The sequence below is a fragment of the Podarcis liolepis genome, assembly GCF_965112155.1.
Source record: "Podarcis liolepis genome assembly, chromosome: 15".
Classification (NCBI taxonomy): domain Eukaryota; kingdom Metazoa; phylum Chordata; class Lepidosauria; order Squamata; family Lacertidae; genus Podarcis; species Podarcis liolepis.
The window spans coordinates 22,116,118-22,134,263 of record NC_139566.1 but is presented as its reverse complement, the minus strand read 5'-3'; the positions used below and the strand labels follow the sequence as shown (position 1 = coordinate 22,134,263).

The following is an 18,146-nucleotide window of genomic DNA, read 5'->3' as shown; positions in this document are numbered from 1 at the left end:
GACTTCACTCTCTGACGCAGTCCTGTTTCTGGATACCAGTTGCTGGTAACAACAGGAGGGGAGAGGGCTCTTGTGCTCCGGTCCAGCTTGCAGGCTTCCCATTGAGGTATCAGGTTGGTCACTGTTGAGGACAGGATGCTGGAATAGATGTGCCATTGGCCTGTTCCAAGAGGCTTGTCTTATGTTATATATTAACATGGGATGCTGCCTTATACTGAGTTAAACCCTTCGGTCCATTGAGCTCAGTATTATCTGCACTGACTGGCAGCAGCTCTTCAGGCTTGAACCTGCAGGTGCTGGGGACCTTCCGCGTGCAAAGCAGATTCTCTGCTGCTGAGCTACAGCTTTATCCTCTTGCCCACCAAAAGAGAAATCCATCCTCCTCCTCCAGTTCCTTCTTCTCCTTTGTCTGTTCTGCACAGTTCCCAATGTTCATCCCCTCCCACATGCACACAGTTCCTTCACAGGCTTCCCTTTTGCTCTGCAGACAATGCCTGCCCTATACTGTGTTGTTATTTGTGTATTATGACAGCATCTATTATCATCACCATTATAGACCGCAAGCTAGACTGGGGCGTCTCCGATGCGGGAGCCTGCCTGACTTCCATCCAAAGAGCTGGGTGAAAGGAGATACGCTCCTCTCTCTAATCTTGCTGCTGTTGTTTCCACTGCCCCTTCCAGCAGTCAGACACTTATTTTGCGTCGAGGTCTCAGCAGGGGTGCAATTTAATGGAGGGCATTAAAAAACTGGATCGTACACTCTCTCACACACATACCGTGCGTCAGACAATATGTTGCTATTCCTGCGGAGCATTTACATTTCTGCTCAGCTCACATCTTCTGCATCTAAGAGGCGTTTTGCAGGATCACGCCAAAGGGGTCCCATATAGCCCAGCATGCTGTTCTCAGAGTGGGCAAGCAGACCTCCCGACGGGAAGGCAGAAAGGAGAATCTGAGCACAACAGCGGTGCTCTTCTCATTTGTGATTCCCAGCTGGTAAGCAGAAGGATTTCAATCCTGTGTGGTGCTGGTTGTTTCTCCTTCATGAGCAGTTTCCATGTGTGCCCCCCCATGTGGGAAGCCATCTCCCCCACCCCACCAGAAGGTGCAGCTCTGGCTTCATTCCCTACAAAATAGGGACTGAAAGAATTCCTTGATCATCCTCAATTCCCCATCACTGAATGTAAGAAGAGCTTGGCTGCTGGATTAGGGTAAAGGACCACAAAGCCCAACATCATGCTCTTAGATTGGCTAACCAGACACCAAAATGGAAAGCCCAGAAGCAGGACTTGAGTATAACTGCAGGGATTTCTGCACTTGTCATTGTGAGATCAGGTGACTGACAGGTGGGTGGCTCCACCCACCTGCCAACATGACCTGTGTGTATGTTGGGGGCAGTGTTAGAAACTCATATATTATAATAATAATAATAATAATAATAATAATAATAATAATAATAATAATAATAATAATAAAATTATTATTTCTACCCCGCCCATCTGGCTGAGTTTCCCCAGCCACTCTGGGCGTTTCCCAATCGAGTGTTAAAAACAATACAGAATTAAATATTAAAACCTTCCCTTAACAGGGCTGCCTTCAGATGTCTTCTAAAAGTCAAATAGTTGTTTATTTCCTTGAAATCTGATGGGAGGGTGTTCCACAGGGTGGGCGCCACTACCGAGAAAGCCCTCTGTCAGGTTCCCTGTAACCTCACTTCTTGCAATGAGGGAATCGCCAGAAGGCCCTTGGCGCTGGATCTCAGTGTCCGGGCTGAATGACGGGGGTGGAGACGCTCCTTCAGGTATACAGGACCAAATGGCTCCTAAAATCAAGGTTACAGTCGCCCAAACGGAATATCTAGTTGCCATTTTGGAGTCAAAACAGCTCTGAAGCCTTATTTTCCAAAGGATGGACTGATTGTGTTTGATTCTCATTTAAACATCTGGTTAGTTCAGATGACAACCTTGAGCTAGGTTAAGAATTTTCAGAACTTAAAGAAGAAAAGTCACTTGACCCAGGGACAGTCCACATACTTATTAGCCTATTCCGACCTCTTTTTCTAAATGGTGACTGCTTCTCCTCAGGCTCCACAGAAAAAGCGTTTTGCTTCCAGAAATTCATTTTGATTGTGCAGAAAAAATAGAACTGATGGAATTCTACACGGTGGGGCATTAGTGTGTGAAAACAGCCCAGATCCAATGATGCCCAGGCATGCGCCTTCAGATGGTTGAGATACCTGATGCCCAGGTATCTTCACTTGGTTGCAAGTGGCCGAAAGCCAGGTGCAAAATGCACCTGGTGCCTGGTTATTTTTGAACATTGGTCGGGGTGGGGAAGAGATAAGGATCCAGCATAGGTTCAGTTCCTGATATGGGCCTTTGGTCTGATCCAGCAGGACATCATAGATGTCTCACCGTGTTCCTCATTCATTGTGTATTTTTTGTGTGTGTCTCTTCATCAGATGAAGAATGTTCCACCACAGAACATCCTTACAAAAAGCCCTACATGGAGACGTCTCCTCCAGAAGAAGACCCTTTCTATCGCTCCACCTACTCCCAGCAGCAGGGACTCAATACCAGTGCATACAGGACTGAGTCTGCTCAGCGCCAAGCCTGCATGTACGCCAGCTCTGCGCCCCCTACGGAACCGGTGCCCAGCCTAGAAGACATCAGCTGTAACACGTGGTCTGCTGTGCCGTCCTACAGCAGCTGCACAGTGACTGCCATGCAGCCTATGGACAGGCTGCCTTACCAGCACTTCTCTGCCCATTTCACTTCTGGCCCCCTCATGCCCCGGCTTGCCACAGTCGCCAACCATACCTCATCGCAGATCGGGGAAACGCATGCCATGTTCCAGCACCAGACCTCCGTCCCTCACCAGCCAATTGTCCGGCAATGTGGACCTCAGACAAGCATACAGTCGCCTCCCAGCAGCCTACAGCCAGCAGAGTTCCTGTATTCTCATGGGGTACCCCGAACCCTCTCCCCCCACCAGTACCATTCCGTGCATGGGGTGGGCATGGTGCCAGAATGGAGCGAGAACAGCTAACAAGGCAATCAAGGGAGAGGATTGCTGGAGAGATTTCACTGCAAACTAAGAGTGGTGTTTGTTTGTTTGTTTTCAAGACTCGTTTTAACTGAATGTTAATATCTAAGCACTCGAGAGATGGACAGCGTCCTATCCTCTGGGCAGACCATGGTATTGTATCTCCTGGCTTTCCTTTCTTGCGACCAATGACAAACTGATCCATGCTGTTCCGCCCTGCCCCACGCCATACAGCCCCCCCCCATGCCCAGACATAGCCACACTGAGTTTGCATTGCTTCCACACCAACTTGTGCCCTTGCACAACATTATAGTTTGGTTTTGTTTTCAGGTGAAACACGGGAGTTTTGCTACCTTTCTTGACACGCGGAGAGTGCTCATACAAGACGATCAGAATATGTCGTGTTTTCTTTTCTCTCCTCTCTCTCTCTCTCTCTCTCTCTCTCTCTTTCTCTCTTTCTTTTTTTGGTGTTGATATTGACATTGTTATATAATAAATGATAATATATATCTATCTATCTACATCTATCTATATATTCCTTGGAGTCTCACGAAAAGAACCTGTCCCTTTTCACAGAGACTTAAAAAGGGTGGGGAGGGGATTCGAGGTTGAAGGTTTCTTTTTAAAGGGGTGGAAGTAATTCACAGGTAAAACACTTTGGTACCTACCTCTGACAGGCACTTCAACTTTGAAAAGTTTCTGGCCTGATTTCGCTCCATTTTCATGCTTGGTCCATTTTGTAATGTGCCGCCGTCTAAAAATGGACCAAGATAGCTCACAGCAAATGAGCATCCGCACTCAACTTGATCGTTTTGCCTTCTCTTTGTCTACCTCTGTTATAACTAGGGATGGGGGAGAAATTCCATTCCATTCACACTTTTGAAAATAGCATATGAAGTGAAATGCCCTCATCCTTCAAAATCTTCATGTTTACTAATTTTGCAGTGCAGTTCTCCAGCCAATTCATGTGCACAGAAATGCATATGGTAGGGTCATGTGTGCATAAAAATGCACATATTAAGGAAAACATTGCACAACAATGCATGGCATTACAGAAAACAGTTTTGCAAAGAGGAAGAAGAAGAGTATATTAGACAAAATCACATACAAAAATGTGTATATTAGAAAATCACACTAAACAGATCTGGAAATGTGGAGAACTGAACTTAAAGTTAGAAAACTGAGAAATGCAGAGAAACCAATATTGACAGGTTCACCCACCCCTAGTTATAAGAGAGTTGATTTTGTATGGCACAGATATTCTGTTTTAAATCACAAACAGGTTTGTTGTAGCATAAGATTTTGTGCAGTAAGACAGACAGGAAACCTGTTTCCTTCCTGATGTCATTGGACTATAGTTCCCTCATCCCTGAGCATTGGCCATCCTGTGTGGGGCTGATGGGAGGTGCAGTCTGACAACATCTGGAAAGCCACCATTTCCCCATCCCTGGACTAAACAGTCTACTTCATCAGATTCTTCAAGCCAAATTAGAAGTTATGCTAATGGCAGCCACGCATCTGGTGCTCTGCTCCTGCTAAAGTAAGAATGGTGGGCCATTGCCCTCCAGATGTTGCCGGACCAGCTCTCATCATCCCTGAACATTGGCCATGATGGCTGGGGGTGATGGAGTCTAACAACAACTGAGGTTTTCCCATCTCTACTGCAGTGTCTGCTAAAACGTATCCATGATTCAACATAATAATGTTTTCTCTACATCAAACCATTAGCAGTCATGAATAGAGGCGGTGAGAAAGCATGAAAACAGGACATGGGGAAGTACTGCTGGGTCTTATATACAGTGAGGGAGAAGAATAGTATATTGGCTGCCCTTTTTGGTAGAATTCAAAAGAAGATCAGCACTCACACCATTTTCTAGCACGCGGTGGGGAACCTGTGGCCCTCAAGATGTTGCTAGACTCCAGCTTCTGTCACCTCTGTTCATTGATCATGGTGGCTGAGGCTGATAGGAGATGGAGTCCAACCGCACGTCCCCCAACCCTGTCACTATTGGGAGAGATTGATGGTGCTGTGTTTTTGCATAGCAAGCACATCATCCAGCAAATCATGATGTTCTCATGCCTCTAATCTATGTCTTGTCTTGAAAAAAGGACCTCTCCATCTTCCACCTCCCCCAGCAGATTTACTAATTGCCTTTGCACTTTGAGCTTGCTCATCCCTGGTGACAGAGGTCCTTCTATTTAGGGCAGGAGTAGTCAAGCTGTGGCCCTCCAGATGTTGTCAGACTCCAGATCCCTCCAGGCCCAGCCAGCATTGCCAGTTGCAGTCCAGCAACATCCAGAGGGTGGCACGTTCCCCATCATTTAATTAAGATTGAGACTGAGATGCTGCGGAGCAGAAAATCCAGCTCAAGGGCACTTTTGTCAGCATCACTTCTTTGTCCCAGGACAACAACAAAAATGTGGCCACCACATCAATTGAATTTTTAGGTGTTTTGATGAAGTTACAGGTAGGTTCTCTAGCCTCCATTAGATTATGGGCACCAGCTTACCATGAAAGAAACTCAAACTATTTTTATTTTTGGAATTAGCACAACTGAGGTCCATGTTCTCAAATGACAATCAGGTTAGGAATCCCCCCAGATGTTGTTGGAGTCCAAGTCCATCAGCCCCAACTAGGATGATAAGTGATCAGCGATGATGGGACTTGGACTCCAACTTGGGATGATGGGACTTGGCGGGTCCTTGACTTCTTGTCCATCCTGGTCCTCTGCTACAACCCCCAAAGTATTCTGGGAAGAGGTATAAGAAGTTCATGGCTGCTGTGCAAATATGACACCTGTTTCTTATCCATTTCCTTAATGCCCATGAGCAAGTGGTTATGTAGAGGTCCATTAAAAAAATGTTTCCTATGGAACCAAATCACTGTCTGGAATGACACATCACGTGAGGTTGTCCTTCTGTCACCAGCTCTGCTGAAATGTAAGTCTATGGTGGAACAATGGGGTTGTATCCAACCAAATTCTACTCAAATAAAACTCATTGAGATTAATGTACCTGTTAGTTATGACCCTTAGCTGCAATGGGTTTGCTCTGAATACAATGAAAATTACACGCAGTTTAATAACAGGAGCCTTATCAGCAAAGCAAGTTCCTCCAGGTTAAATATGGCTTGATTTGGATGCAGTTACTACAGGGGGACAATATAAATTAGTCTGTACTAATGATGGTGTCAAAGATCTGGCAGTTTGGATTTGGGGGACATTGAATATATCAAATTTGTAAGGGTTGATTTTTTTTGCCATCAAAACCCTTCACAGCATTATTTTCTTGGGTCCTTTGCTGTGCATAGAATTCACTTAATCCTGACATTTTCAACAGTCCCTCAGCATCTTGCCACATACACTTCTTGGACCAGATCATGTCTGGTCTTGCCCCACCTTTCCCTTGAATTGTCCAGTATCATAATTTCCTCTACTTCCTGGTTTCGCCTCCTTTTTAAATTAGGCAAAAATGAGGTTGATCCCATCCAGTCATACTGGATACCACATCTTATATTCTTGAACACCGATAAGTAAATTCACATGACCTGAACACTTCAGAATGTCATTGAGGGCAATGGAGAGTAAAAACTAGTGAGGGCAATAGAAAGAAGCATTGCCACTCAAAAATTTGTCAGCAATGAGGAAAACCACAATGCACAGTTGTGCGCTGTTTGGTTTCTTTCCTTCAGTGCATGTCCATTTTTAACCCATTAATGACTTTTACAACTTCTTTTTTAAAGTTGTCCCTCTAAAGTAATGTTGGCCCTCCCTAGGACCATTTTAATGAAATCCAGTATTTTGAATCCACCCAGAAAAATACCTGAAACTAAGTTTGATGTGGGGGGGGGGGGAGGATTCTGTGCGTTTAGTAACAACCGAAAAACCAAATTTGTAAAAAATGATCACTCTATTTGTCTTCCTGTATAATTTTTCTTTTTTCCCCTTTTTTTGACATATCTGCTTATGTTAACATGGGACGTTAAACAAAATCTGTGTTTAGAAAGTGCTGAGAAAGGTTGGGCAGTTGTGTGTAGGTAAAACAAAATCTAATCGCAGGGTTCTTTGGATGTAATTATTTTATTAGTACTATTTATTGATAAATAGGTATTCTGCTAAGGCATAACAGGTACAGTAATAAAATCAGCCACACAGCTGGTCAGAAACTTTTAAATTTTATTTTGTTGATACTTCATTGGCAAGCTTGAATTCCTTTTCCTCTCTTCCTTTCCAAACTGTACTTTAAAAAAAAAATACAAATGACCCTAATTATGAAAATGGAATAAATATGTATGCACGGGAAAGAAAATGAATGACTGTCCACATGCATGGGAGACTGAGGTCACAAATACGTTTGTGTGTCTGTTTCTAAAGGGGTGGGAAGAACCTTTACCTATCTAATCTTTCCATATTTTTGTGTGACAATTTATGTCTAATAAATACCAGGTGCTCTGAAGTACAAGGTATCTGAATACCTGTTTTCCCCTGTGTCTGTGATGGATACCTGTGTCTCTGGTAGAGGAATGGGTCCTTCGAAAACCCTGATGGGAAGAAAGTTGTATGGCAACCTTTTACCTTCACCCTCATTCCTCACTGGTTCCTTTTTAAAAAGAAATGTTGGAGCTAATGGGATAGAAAATAACTACAGTGGTTTCAGGGCTGGAGTAGTTTCATTCCCATTCAAGAAGTGAGCACTTACACTTAATTTTATTTACGGCTATTAGCCCATAAACAAGAGGTGAGCAGCTGAGGCTGGTCCATTAGCGCAAATGGGACACTGCTCCAGAGACTGAAGGCTACTGTTGGCCATTCCTCACAAGCATGACGTCTTGCATGCTGGCATCATTCCACAGATAGCAGCTGGTATAAGGCCCTCCCAGCCCTGCACAAAGGGGTTTTGGGTTGTTCTACCTGGGACGCGGGTGGCGTTGTCGTCTAAACCACAGAGCCTAGGGCTTGTCGATCAGAAGGTTGGCGGTTTGAATCCCCGCGACGGGATGAGCTCCTGTTGCTCAGTCCCTGCTCCTGCCAACCTAGCAGTTCAAAAGCATGTCAAAGTGCAAGTCAGGGGTCCCTTTACCTTTACTAGTCAATTAGGGATGCAGGTGGTGCTGTGGTCTAAACCACTGAGCCTCTTGGGCTTGCCGATCAGAAGGTCGGCGGTTCGAATCCCCTCGACAGGGTGAGCTCCTGTTGCTCGGTCCCAGCTCCTGTCAACCTAGCAGTTTGAAAGCACGCCCCAAAGTGCAAGTGGATAAATAGGTACTGCTCCAGCAGGAAGGTAAACGGCATTTCCATGGACTGCTCTGGTTTCTGTGTTCTGTTGCGCCAGAAGCGGCTAGTCATGCTGGCCACATGACCTGGAAAAATTGTCACAACCCCAGAGTCATTCACAACTGGACTTAACTGTCCGGGGTCCTTTACCTTTACCTTACTAATCAATTAATCAACAGGCAAAGAAAATAGTTCCCAAGCAAAAACTATGCGACAAGCCAACCCTGCTACATAGAATAATAGAACCTCAGGGTTGGAATGGACCCTGAGGCTCATCTAATTCAATCTCCTGCAAATGCAGGAATTTCAACTAAAGCATCCATGACAGATGGCCATCCAACCTCTGCTTTAAAACCTCCAATGAATGAAAATTCACAACCTCCGGAGGGAGTCCATTCCACTGTGAAACAGCTCTTCTTGCCAGAAGGTTCTTCCTGATGTTTAGTTGAAATCTTTCTTGTAGCTTGCTCCTCTAGAGCAGGAGAAAACAAGCCTTCTCCATTTCCCCTGCGACAGCCCTTTAGATATTTGGAGACGGCTGTTGTGTCTCCTCTCATTCTCCTCCTAGCCAGGCTAAACATACCCAACTCCCTCAACCGTTCCTCATAAGGCTTGGTTTCCAGATAAGGGCCACTCCAAAGTCTACTTGGATGCCACCACTACCTGTAACACCAAGAACACACATTAAGGGATTGTGGAGAGGAATGGAGTTGTTGCAGAAAGCAGGAACTGCTGGTCTTTAGATTCAAACATTAGCATCATCTGCCTGGGAGAGGAAGCAGGAGACTCCAGATTGCTAGAGAACCGTGATGCAGAATTGGATGCCCTATCAAACACTAGGTGGTGGATAGCTGTTTGACTGTGTTTCCAGGAGGGGAATGACCCTGCCTCCCCTTTGACCTTTGAAGCCTTCCCACATCTGATTTCTTTAAGAATTACATCTATGTTGGTTAGTGTCAATGTCAGAGGGGATGAGAGAATCTTTCACTTATTTCAACTGAAACAGAAACATGCTTGTTAACCTCAGCGCATAAGACCAGCCCTGCTGGATCAGCTCAAAGGCCCATCTAGTCCAGCCTCCTGTTCTCACAGTGGTGAAGCAGATACCCACGGGAAGCCCACAACTAGAATCTGAACACAAGAGCACTCTCTTCTCATTTGTGATTCTCAGGTATTCAGAGGCATACTGTCTCCAAAAGTGGACACAACCATTGTGGCTGGTAGACACCAACAGTCCTTATCTCCATGAATTTGTCTAATTCCATGTCATCCAGGTTGGTGGCCACCACTAACTCTTGGTGGGAGCAGATTCCCTCGTCTAGCTATGCACTGGGTGTGCGTGTGGCAACATCACACAAGCACCGAGCTTCTACAGAGGGAAGACTTGCCTCCAGTCATAATGCTGCATTTGAGATACAGGGTGATACAGAAAAAAAATCTGCCTTAAAAATTTGGATTGGACAGTTTCAAGAATGCTACAATGATTACCCGTCCAAATTTGGGCCCCGTAAAGTATCTGTGCCAAAGATTTGGCTTGAAAAACTTCTAGGGCTGCTGGGATGTATTTGCCGCCCTTCGGATGGAAAAAATGGGACAGCATCTTAGCACTTTGGGCTGCTTTTTCTTTAACACATTTTTGGTGTACATCCCATGACCCCGATGACTGGAAGACTATGCCCAGGTATTTAAAGGCTTTAACCTGCTCAATTGGGTGATTGTCCATGCTCCAGCTATGTGATCTATGTTTCCTTGAGAAAACTATGACTTTCATAGAATCATAGAATCATAGAGTTGGAAGAGACCACAAGGGCCATCGAGTCCAACCCCCTGCCAAGCAGGAAACACCATCAGAGCACTCCTGACATATGGTTGTCAAGCCTCTGCTTAAAGACCTCCAAAGTAGGAGACTCCACCACACTTTCGTTTTCTGATAGTTTACCACCAGCTGTTCTCTCTCAACATCACACACTTACACACAACATACTCCCTCAGCTCACTGGACTAAAGCAGATGCACAACTTGAAAAAGGGTCTTACCTCACAGCTTTGGAGGTGGGGATATATATGTGGGTCACAGCAGTGGACTTGCAGCACTTCGCTTTTCAGGAGGTAGAAGTACATACTTTATATTTGAAAACCAAGTGTATTATTCAACCCCGTTCAAGGTGCTCATGTTAGTGTTTAAATCCCTAAATACCCTCTTGGGCATTAAGATCAGCTGAGGTGGACCCTCTTGGCTGTTCCACCCCCCCCCCTCAGAAGCCCGGGGAGGTGGCCCATGAGAGGTCATTCTTTGTGGCTGCCCTTAAGCTGTGGAATTCTGGAGTTTGGGTATACAGTGGTACCTTGGGTTAAGAACTTAATTCGTTCTGGAGGTCCGTTCTTAACCTGAAACTGTTCTTAACCTGAAGCACCACTTTAGCTAATGGAGCCTCCTGCTGCCGCCGAACTGCTGCTGCACGATTTCTGTTCTCATCCTGAAGCAAAATTCTTAACCCAAGGTACTATTTCTGGGTTAGTGGAGTCTGTAACCGGAAGCGTCTGTAACCTGAAGCATCTGTAACCCGAGGTACCACTGTATTTAGCATGGAGAAGTGAAGGTGGAGAAGTGACATGATACCCATCTTCACATATCTAAAGAGCTGTTGTATGGACGACAGAGCAAGCTTGTTTTCTGCTGCTCCAGGGAAGAGGACCCGAACCAATGGATTCAAATGACAACGAAGGAAGTTCTGATGAAAGATTGAGAAGAACTTTCTATCGGTAAGAGCTGTTTGAGATAGTGGAAGGGACTACCTGGACTCTCCTTCATTGGAGGTTTTTGAACAGAGGTTGGATAGCCAAATGTCCGGAATTGGTCAGTTGTGATTCCTGCATTGCAGAGGGTTGAACTAGATGGCTGTTGCAGGATGCTTCCAACTGCAGTTTTATGATTCTGTAACTCCTCCCCACAAACATGCATCTGGCATTTTTATGGTACAACTTCCAGGAAATGCTGAATATACACTTAAGGTGTATATTTTAGGACCCACCTTATGCTTATGTATACCTGAAGGAGCATCTCCACCCCCATCGTTCTGCCCGGACGCTGAGATCCAGCGCCGAGGGCCTTCTGACGGTTCCCTCATGGCGAGAAGCAAAGCTACAGGGAACCAGGAAGAGGGCCTTCTCGGTAGTGGCGCCCGCCCTGTGGAACACCCTCCCATCAGATGTCAAAGCGATAAACAACTACCTGACATTCAGAAGACATCTTAAGGCAGCCCTGTTCAGGGAAGTTTTTAATGTGTGACATTTTAGTGTATTTTTGGTCTCTGTGGAAGCCCTCCAGAGTGGCTGGGGAAACCCGGGCAGATGGAGATGGGTGGGGTACAAATAATAAATTATTATTATTATTATTATTATTATTATTATTATTATTATTATTATTATTAGATTCTGAGTTGATCTAAACTGTTTTTAATAGTGTATTTTCATTGTTGGAACCCACCCTGGGACCTTAGGGTGAAGGGCTAAAGGATAGTAATAATAGTAATAGCAACAACAACAACGATCATATCCCTGTCCCCTTCATTTTCAGTGATATAACAGCAAGGTCTTTCCATGGGCTATTCTGTTTCTTAAAAGTGAGCAAAGGGCCTACGCAGGATGAGGAGGGGAAGGATCTTTTCAAGGCCACAATTTCCACCCTATAAAAGCTCCTGCTTGAGAATAAATCCATTTTTCTTCCTCACAGTATTAAGGCTCAAGAAATTCCATGGAAAATAATTTGTCAAGATTTCTGGCTGATCAAAGAAGTGTATAAAAAGCCCCCATTTCTTTCTTTCTTTTTTTTAAACCCCCCAAAATAAATAAAAATGGCTAAAGAAACCCCCCTCCGAGCTCAGAACGAATTGGCCATCCATTTACCCAACTGTCAGGCAGGGGTAGCGCAATCCTTAACGTGTCTTTAGCAGGAGCCGGAGCCAGAAGGAAGCAATTCTGTGGCCACTGTGTGTCCATGCATGGGGTATGTTAATGATTAGAATATCTCGGCCCAGGGGATTCGGTAAGATATGACTCAGATTTGCAAAAGCCCCATAAATCTCCCTTCTTCTTATACAAAATGTGTGCTTTATAGCTTTTTCTTGGCCGATGGCATACATACATAACAGAGCACGGTGGGTTTGCATCTGAGCTCCCCAAACGAGTGTTTTTTTCGTCTTTGGGCCCAAGCCATGAAGAACAGACTCTTCTCTGTGCAATTGCTACTATTTCCTGGCTCAAGGTGAATGCGGACAATGGCTGGTAACTTACTACGGGGGCGTCTCTTACAATTAGGGATGCAGGTTGCTGCTGGTATAATAATAATAATAATAATAATAATAATAATAATAATAATAATAATAATAAGATAGATAGATCGATAGATAGATAGATAGAAAGAATGTGGAATCGGCGAAGTTAACAGCTAAACTAAGGTGACCCAATGATGATTGTTTTGTGGAAGAATGGAAGCCTTTTTCAAATTATTTAAAGAAATACTATAGTAGGATCGATTTGTGAGCAGGATTTGAACTATGAGCCACAGAAGGAATTAGAGATTATTGTATTGCTGTTATGGTTCAAGAGAGAGAAGGCAGGGTGCAGCAAGGGGGAGAAATGAAAATGAAAATTCACCATAAGAACACAAGATCTCTGCTGGATCAAGCCAATAGCATCCTATTTTCACAGCAGTCAACCAAGCTGCCTGGGTGTAGGGTTGCCATATTTCAAAAAGTAAAAACCTGCAAAGTTGACAAGCCTACCTGTGTGAATTCTGAAAACAACATTTGAGTGCAAAGTTCTCCTGATACGCACATTCCTAGATGCAATTTCTCCTAATATAATACACTTTGTTATTTTCATTAATATGTTCAATTTATATGCACACATCACTCTATGCATGTGTATTTGAACAACATAACTTGGTGAGCTGCAGGGTAAAATTCAGAGAGGTGAGATTGTTGAAGAATGGCTGCATTTTGGTTCATGTATTGTTTCCAGAAATGCAAAATGGGTAAATTTTTCTTTAAATGTGAAATGAATCTAATTTCTCCACCATCTGTAGTTGCAATGCACCTTGGGAAAGATAAATCATAAGAACTACAAGCACCACAATGCACTGGGTGCCTCTGAAAACACCCCAGCTATCATTAATGCAATCCAATCAAATTCCAGTTGTATGGGTCATTTTTGAGGATTGCTTGGACTACTACCATGTTAAAATCACAGAGAGTATTTTTTTTTTAGTACATCAGATAATTAGAAACTAATCAAAATCCCAGCCCACAAGGAAGGCCTCAGTGGGTTTCTGGTAGGAACACCTGGAAAAGATTGATCAAGACGTGGTCGGTGGAAGGAGATGATTTATGAGGAGTAAGCCTTGCTTAAGTAGGAGTTCTTTGGAAATATTGCTGCAGCAACTCTGGAGGGGGAAAAGCCCAGGGTTCTTCTTGAGTTACCAGTTTGTCAAGAAAAATCACTTGATATGGTTCCATGATAAAAAATTATTGCTCTTGATTTGCCATCCGCAAAGCTCTCCATCAGGGAAAGCCCTGCTCACTTCAATGGGATTGACTCGAGATGGTGCCAGGAGATTTCAGGTTGCCGTTTATGACGGAACAAAGTGAAGAGTTGCAGGCCAGCTGAAGCCACTTCCCTAGAATTCAGTTCTAGAATCTTAGAGTTGGAAGGGACCACAAGGATCATCTAGTCTAACTCACTGCAATGCAGGAATCTTTTGCCCAACGTGGGACTAGAACCCACGTCCCTGCGATTAAGAGACGCATGCTCTACCAACTGAGCTACCCCAGCTGGAACAAACTCCAGACCAATTTCCATGTTATGGGTCATAGCCTACTCACTTCTGCTCATACGTGGGCAGTAAAATGGCAAATACAATCCTATGTAAACAAGAGTAAATTTTAGCAATTTTTTCTGGAGTTTGGTGCCATCTATACATCATCTTCATTGTGTTTTCCCTGAGATTGTAGCAGGCCATGAATTTTATGTCTTCCCGCCGTAATTTTTCCCATTGTTCCATGTAAATATTATAACCCAAATCTTGCGCCCATCTCACCATTACAGCCTTCACTTGTTCTTCCTTTACCTCCCATTCCAATAGGAGGTCCTATACCCGTGAGATTTATTTTCCTTTACTTGTGTTCAATACCAGGAGTATATATGATTATAATTATATTAATCTTCTTATAATAGTGTGGTGGTTTGTTTGCTTTTTCTGTTATTTATTTGTTTGTTTGTATGTTTGTTTACGTCTGTTTTTCATATATGTATTTATTTTAAATCAATAAAGATATATACAGTGGTACCTCGGGTTACAGACACTTCAGGTTACAGACTCCGCTAACCCAGGAACAGTGCGTCAGGTTAAGAACTTTGCTTCAGGATGAGAACAGAAATCGTGCTCCAGCGGTGCGGTGGCAGCGGGAGGCCCCATTAACTAAAATGGTGCTTCAAGTCAAGAACAGTTACAGGTTAAGAACGGAGACTACATGGAGATGGCAGAAATGACTGGCAGAATCCGAGACCAGGGAGAAGAGTCGGTGGAAGAAGATTGGAGGAAATTTAAAATTTATTTGCAGAAACATTGTAAAATTTTTGAATGCTGATGACACTGAAATGAATTGAAGGGGCTCTAGCAACAAGGTAAAAAGTATGAGGGGATTAATAATAGATAAACTAACAGATTATGAATTTGCTGAACTAAATCTAAAAGGGATACAAAAATGGGAGAAGTGAGGAAGTCAGGAAAATAAGTTAATTAAAGTGGAGAGATTAAGAAAGAGAGAAATTTTGTTTTTCTTTTATATGTGTTTTTTCGTTTTTCTGGTTTTTGTGCTTAATGTTTGTATTTTTGTATTTTGTATTTTTGTGCTTTTGTGTTTTGTATCTGTTTTGCATTTGCTGTTTGTCTTTTCTAAACTTTTTTATTGATAAAACCTAATAAAATATTATTTTTTTAAAAAAAAGAACGGACCCCGGGAACGAATTAAGTTCTTAACCCGAGGTACCCCCCCCCTCTATATATATTAAAGTGATGCACATTGGGGCATAAGAACATTAGAAGAGCCCACTGGATCAAGCCAGTGGCCCATCTAATCCATCATCTTGCTCTCACATTGGGCAGCCAAATGCCTGGGTGAAGCCAGCAGGCAAGATTCAAGCACAAGAGCCCTCTCCCCTCTCATGGTTTCCAGCAATTTTCTATTTTTTATTTATGCTTTATTATCCATACATGCATCCATCCATATATTAAAGACAAATCTTCCTTATTCTACATAAATCAATTTTCCCCAAAAAACTCATAGAATCATAGAATCATAGAATCATAGAGTTTGAAGAGACCACAAGGGCCATCGAGTCCAACCCCCTGCCAAGCAGGAAACACCATCAGAGCACTCCTGACATATGGTTGTCAAGCCTCTGCTTAAAGACCTCCAAAGAAGGAGACTCCACCACAGTCCTTGGCAGCAAATTCCACTGTCGAACAGCTCTTACAGTCAGGAAGTTCTTCCTAATGTTTAGGTGGAATCTTCTTTCTTGTAGTTTGGATCCATTGCTCCGTGTCCGCTTCTCTGGAGCAGCAGAAAACAACCTTTCTCCCTCCTCTATGTGACATCCTTTTATATATTTGAACATGGCTATCATATCACCCCTTAACCTCCTCTTCTCCAGGCTAAACATGCCCAACTCAAATTCGACAAAAGAATATAAGTCTTCCTACGAGACCCTGACACATTCATTTGACTTCCTGTCCTTTCCAGCAATTGGTATTCAGAATCACTTCTTCCTCCAGCTACAGAGCATAGCCATGATGGCTAGTAGCCTTCAATAGCCATCTCTGCCTCCTGTGGGAGCGAGTTCCATACTTTAACTCTGTGCTTTGTGAAGAAAGGCTTCCTTTCATCTCTCCTGAATCTTCCCTCATTCAGCAGCTATGTATCTTTTCACATATACACTCATGGGGTCTGATTTGGTGGTGACTGACCAATTATAACTCATAGCTTTCTGTAGGCAGGTAGCCCTGTATTGGAAAGTTTTTAATGTCTGATGTCCCCCCTCCCCCCGCTCCAGTTCATTTTTATTGGTTTCTGGTTTATTTAGACATACATTCATCATATTACATTGTAACAACTTAATTTTCCTGTAATTAAACATATATTTTTAAAACCTAATAAAAGAAAAAAACAAAAACAAAAATACATGCTTGTTTATTTGATCCATTTGTAATCCATTTGTATTTGACTTCCTTCACCTTCTTACTTGGGTCCTCAGTTTTACTTAATTGACTTCGACTTCTAACACGGCCATTTATTCAGTAACCTAGTTCCTTTATATTTTACTATTTTTGTTGTTGTTGTTGTTGTTTTGATTGGAATATATTCAAACAATATTTGAAAGACCATTATGGAGAATTAATTTTTTTGACCAGTTTAGAATAACTCCTGTAAGGAAAAATATATATATAAAATAAAAAAATAAAAATAAATGTCTGATGTTTCATTGTGTGTTTTTTTATATTCTGTTTGAAGCTGCCCTCGGGTTGCGAACGTGATCCATGCAGGATGCACATTCGCAACCTGCAGCGGTGCATCTGCGCATGCGCGGGTTGTGATTCGGCGTTTCTGCGCATGCGCAAAGCACAATTTAGCACTTCTGCATATACGCGACCGCCAAAGCCCGAAGTAACCCATTCTGGTACTTTCGGGTTTTGGCGGTCCGTAACCCAAAAAAACACAACCTGAAGCATCTGCAACCTGAGGTATGACTGTAAAGTGATGCATGTCTGGGCAAGAAACATTTTATGTATCACAGGCAAGCGCAAAGAAGCTGGTGAGTCCTCTACATCTGAGTTCCATATGATTTAGTCGATAGAGCAGCTATTCTTCCTGGCTGCTCCAAGTCAGTATCTTTAAGTCAAATGCAACAGGAAAAGGAGAGAGAGAGAGAGAGAGAGAGAGATGGGGGCATCCCATAAATCACAAAGGCCTTCCGATTTATCTCTGCCTGTAATCAAAGGGAATCTAAAAGAAAGAAAGACCTGGGGATATCAGAGTTTGCTTCTACCCAGGGAAACCAAGAAATGGGATACCGTTACCTGCCTCTCTGCATGAGCCAGGACTTTAAACCACATTAAAATAATAGCTGCATTCACTTGCGGTTGCAAGAAGTATATTCTGTCCGAGAAGAGGAGGCATCCGGAATCATTCCAGTTTCAAAAAGTAACTTAACCAGAAGTTTTCTATATTAAAAGGGGGGGGGGGAATCATTGACTGCAACCTTAAATGAGATAAATGACTCACCCTGGCTCTGCAAAGGGAGGACAAAGGGAGCCTCTAAAACCAGGCGAACACAGCATAAGCAATTGAAAAGGAAGAGCCCCCGCAAGAGCCATATAATGGCAAGAGTCTGCCAAGGAGATCACTGAGGCTGCTATTAGGATATAGGAGAGATATGCATATAAGCCAAGAGAGCACCAGACGTTTTTTAAATTTACCGCGAGAAGAGATAGTGGGTGGCAGGGAGGATGGCGGGAGACAGGTAGAGGAAACCGACCAAAGCTGGATTTGTCAGTCCCCAAATGCTGTTTAAAAAATATCAATGGTTTTCACAGGTGGATTCTTGCTCTAGCAGGTCCTTGTAACAAGTGGAAACAGATTAGGAAGAAGCATTACACTGAGTCAAGTTTGTATTGTAGATCAGTACTGTCTACACTAAAGCAATGACAAACCTAGACAGCATCTCAAAAAGCAGAGACATCATCTTGCCAACAAAGGTCCGTATAGTTAAA

General features: G+C 43.3%; 1 protein-coding gene across 3 annotated transcripts in view; it reads left to right on the top strand.

Annotated features, from left to right (window-relative positions):
- The window catches only part of TBX5 (T-box transcription factor 5), a 97,386-nt gene extending 93,824 nt beyond the window's left edge, over window positions 1-3,562 (top strand). For all 3 annotated transcript variants that reach the window (XM_083478711.1, XM_083478710.1, XM_083478709.1), the window contains exon 9: window positions 2,462-3,562. In XM_083478711.1, coding sequence (XP_083334837.1) covers window positions 2,462-3,048 — 587 coding nt within the window. In that variant the 3' untranslated portion in view covers window positions 3,049-3,562. The remainder of the gene's footprint in view (window positions 1-2,461) is intronic.
- The last annotated feature ends 14,584 nt before the right edge of the window (window positions 3,563-18,146 follow it).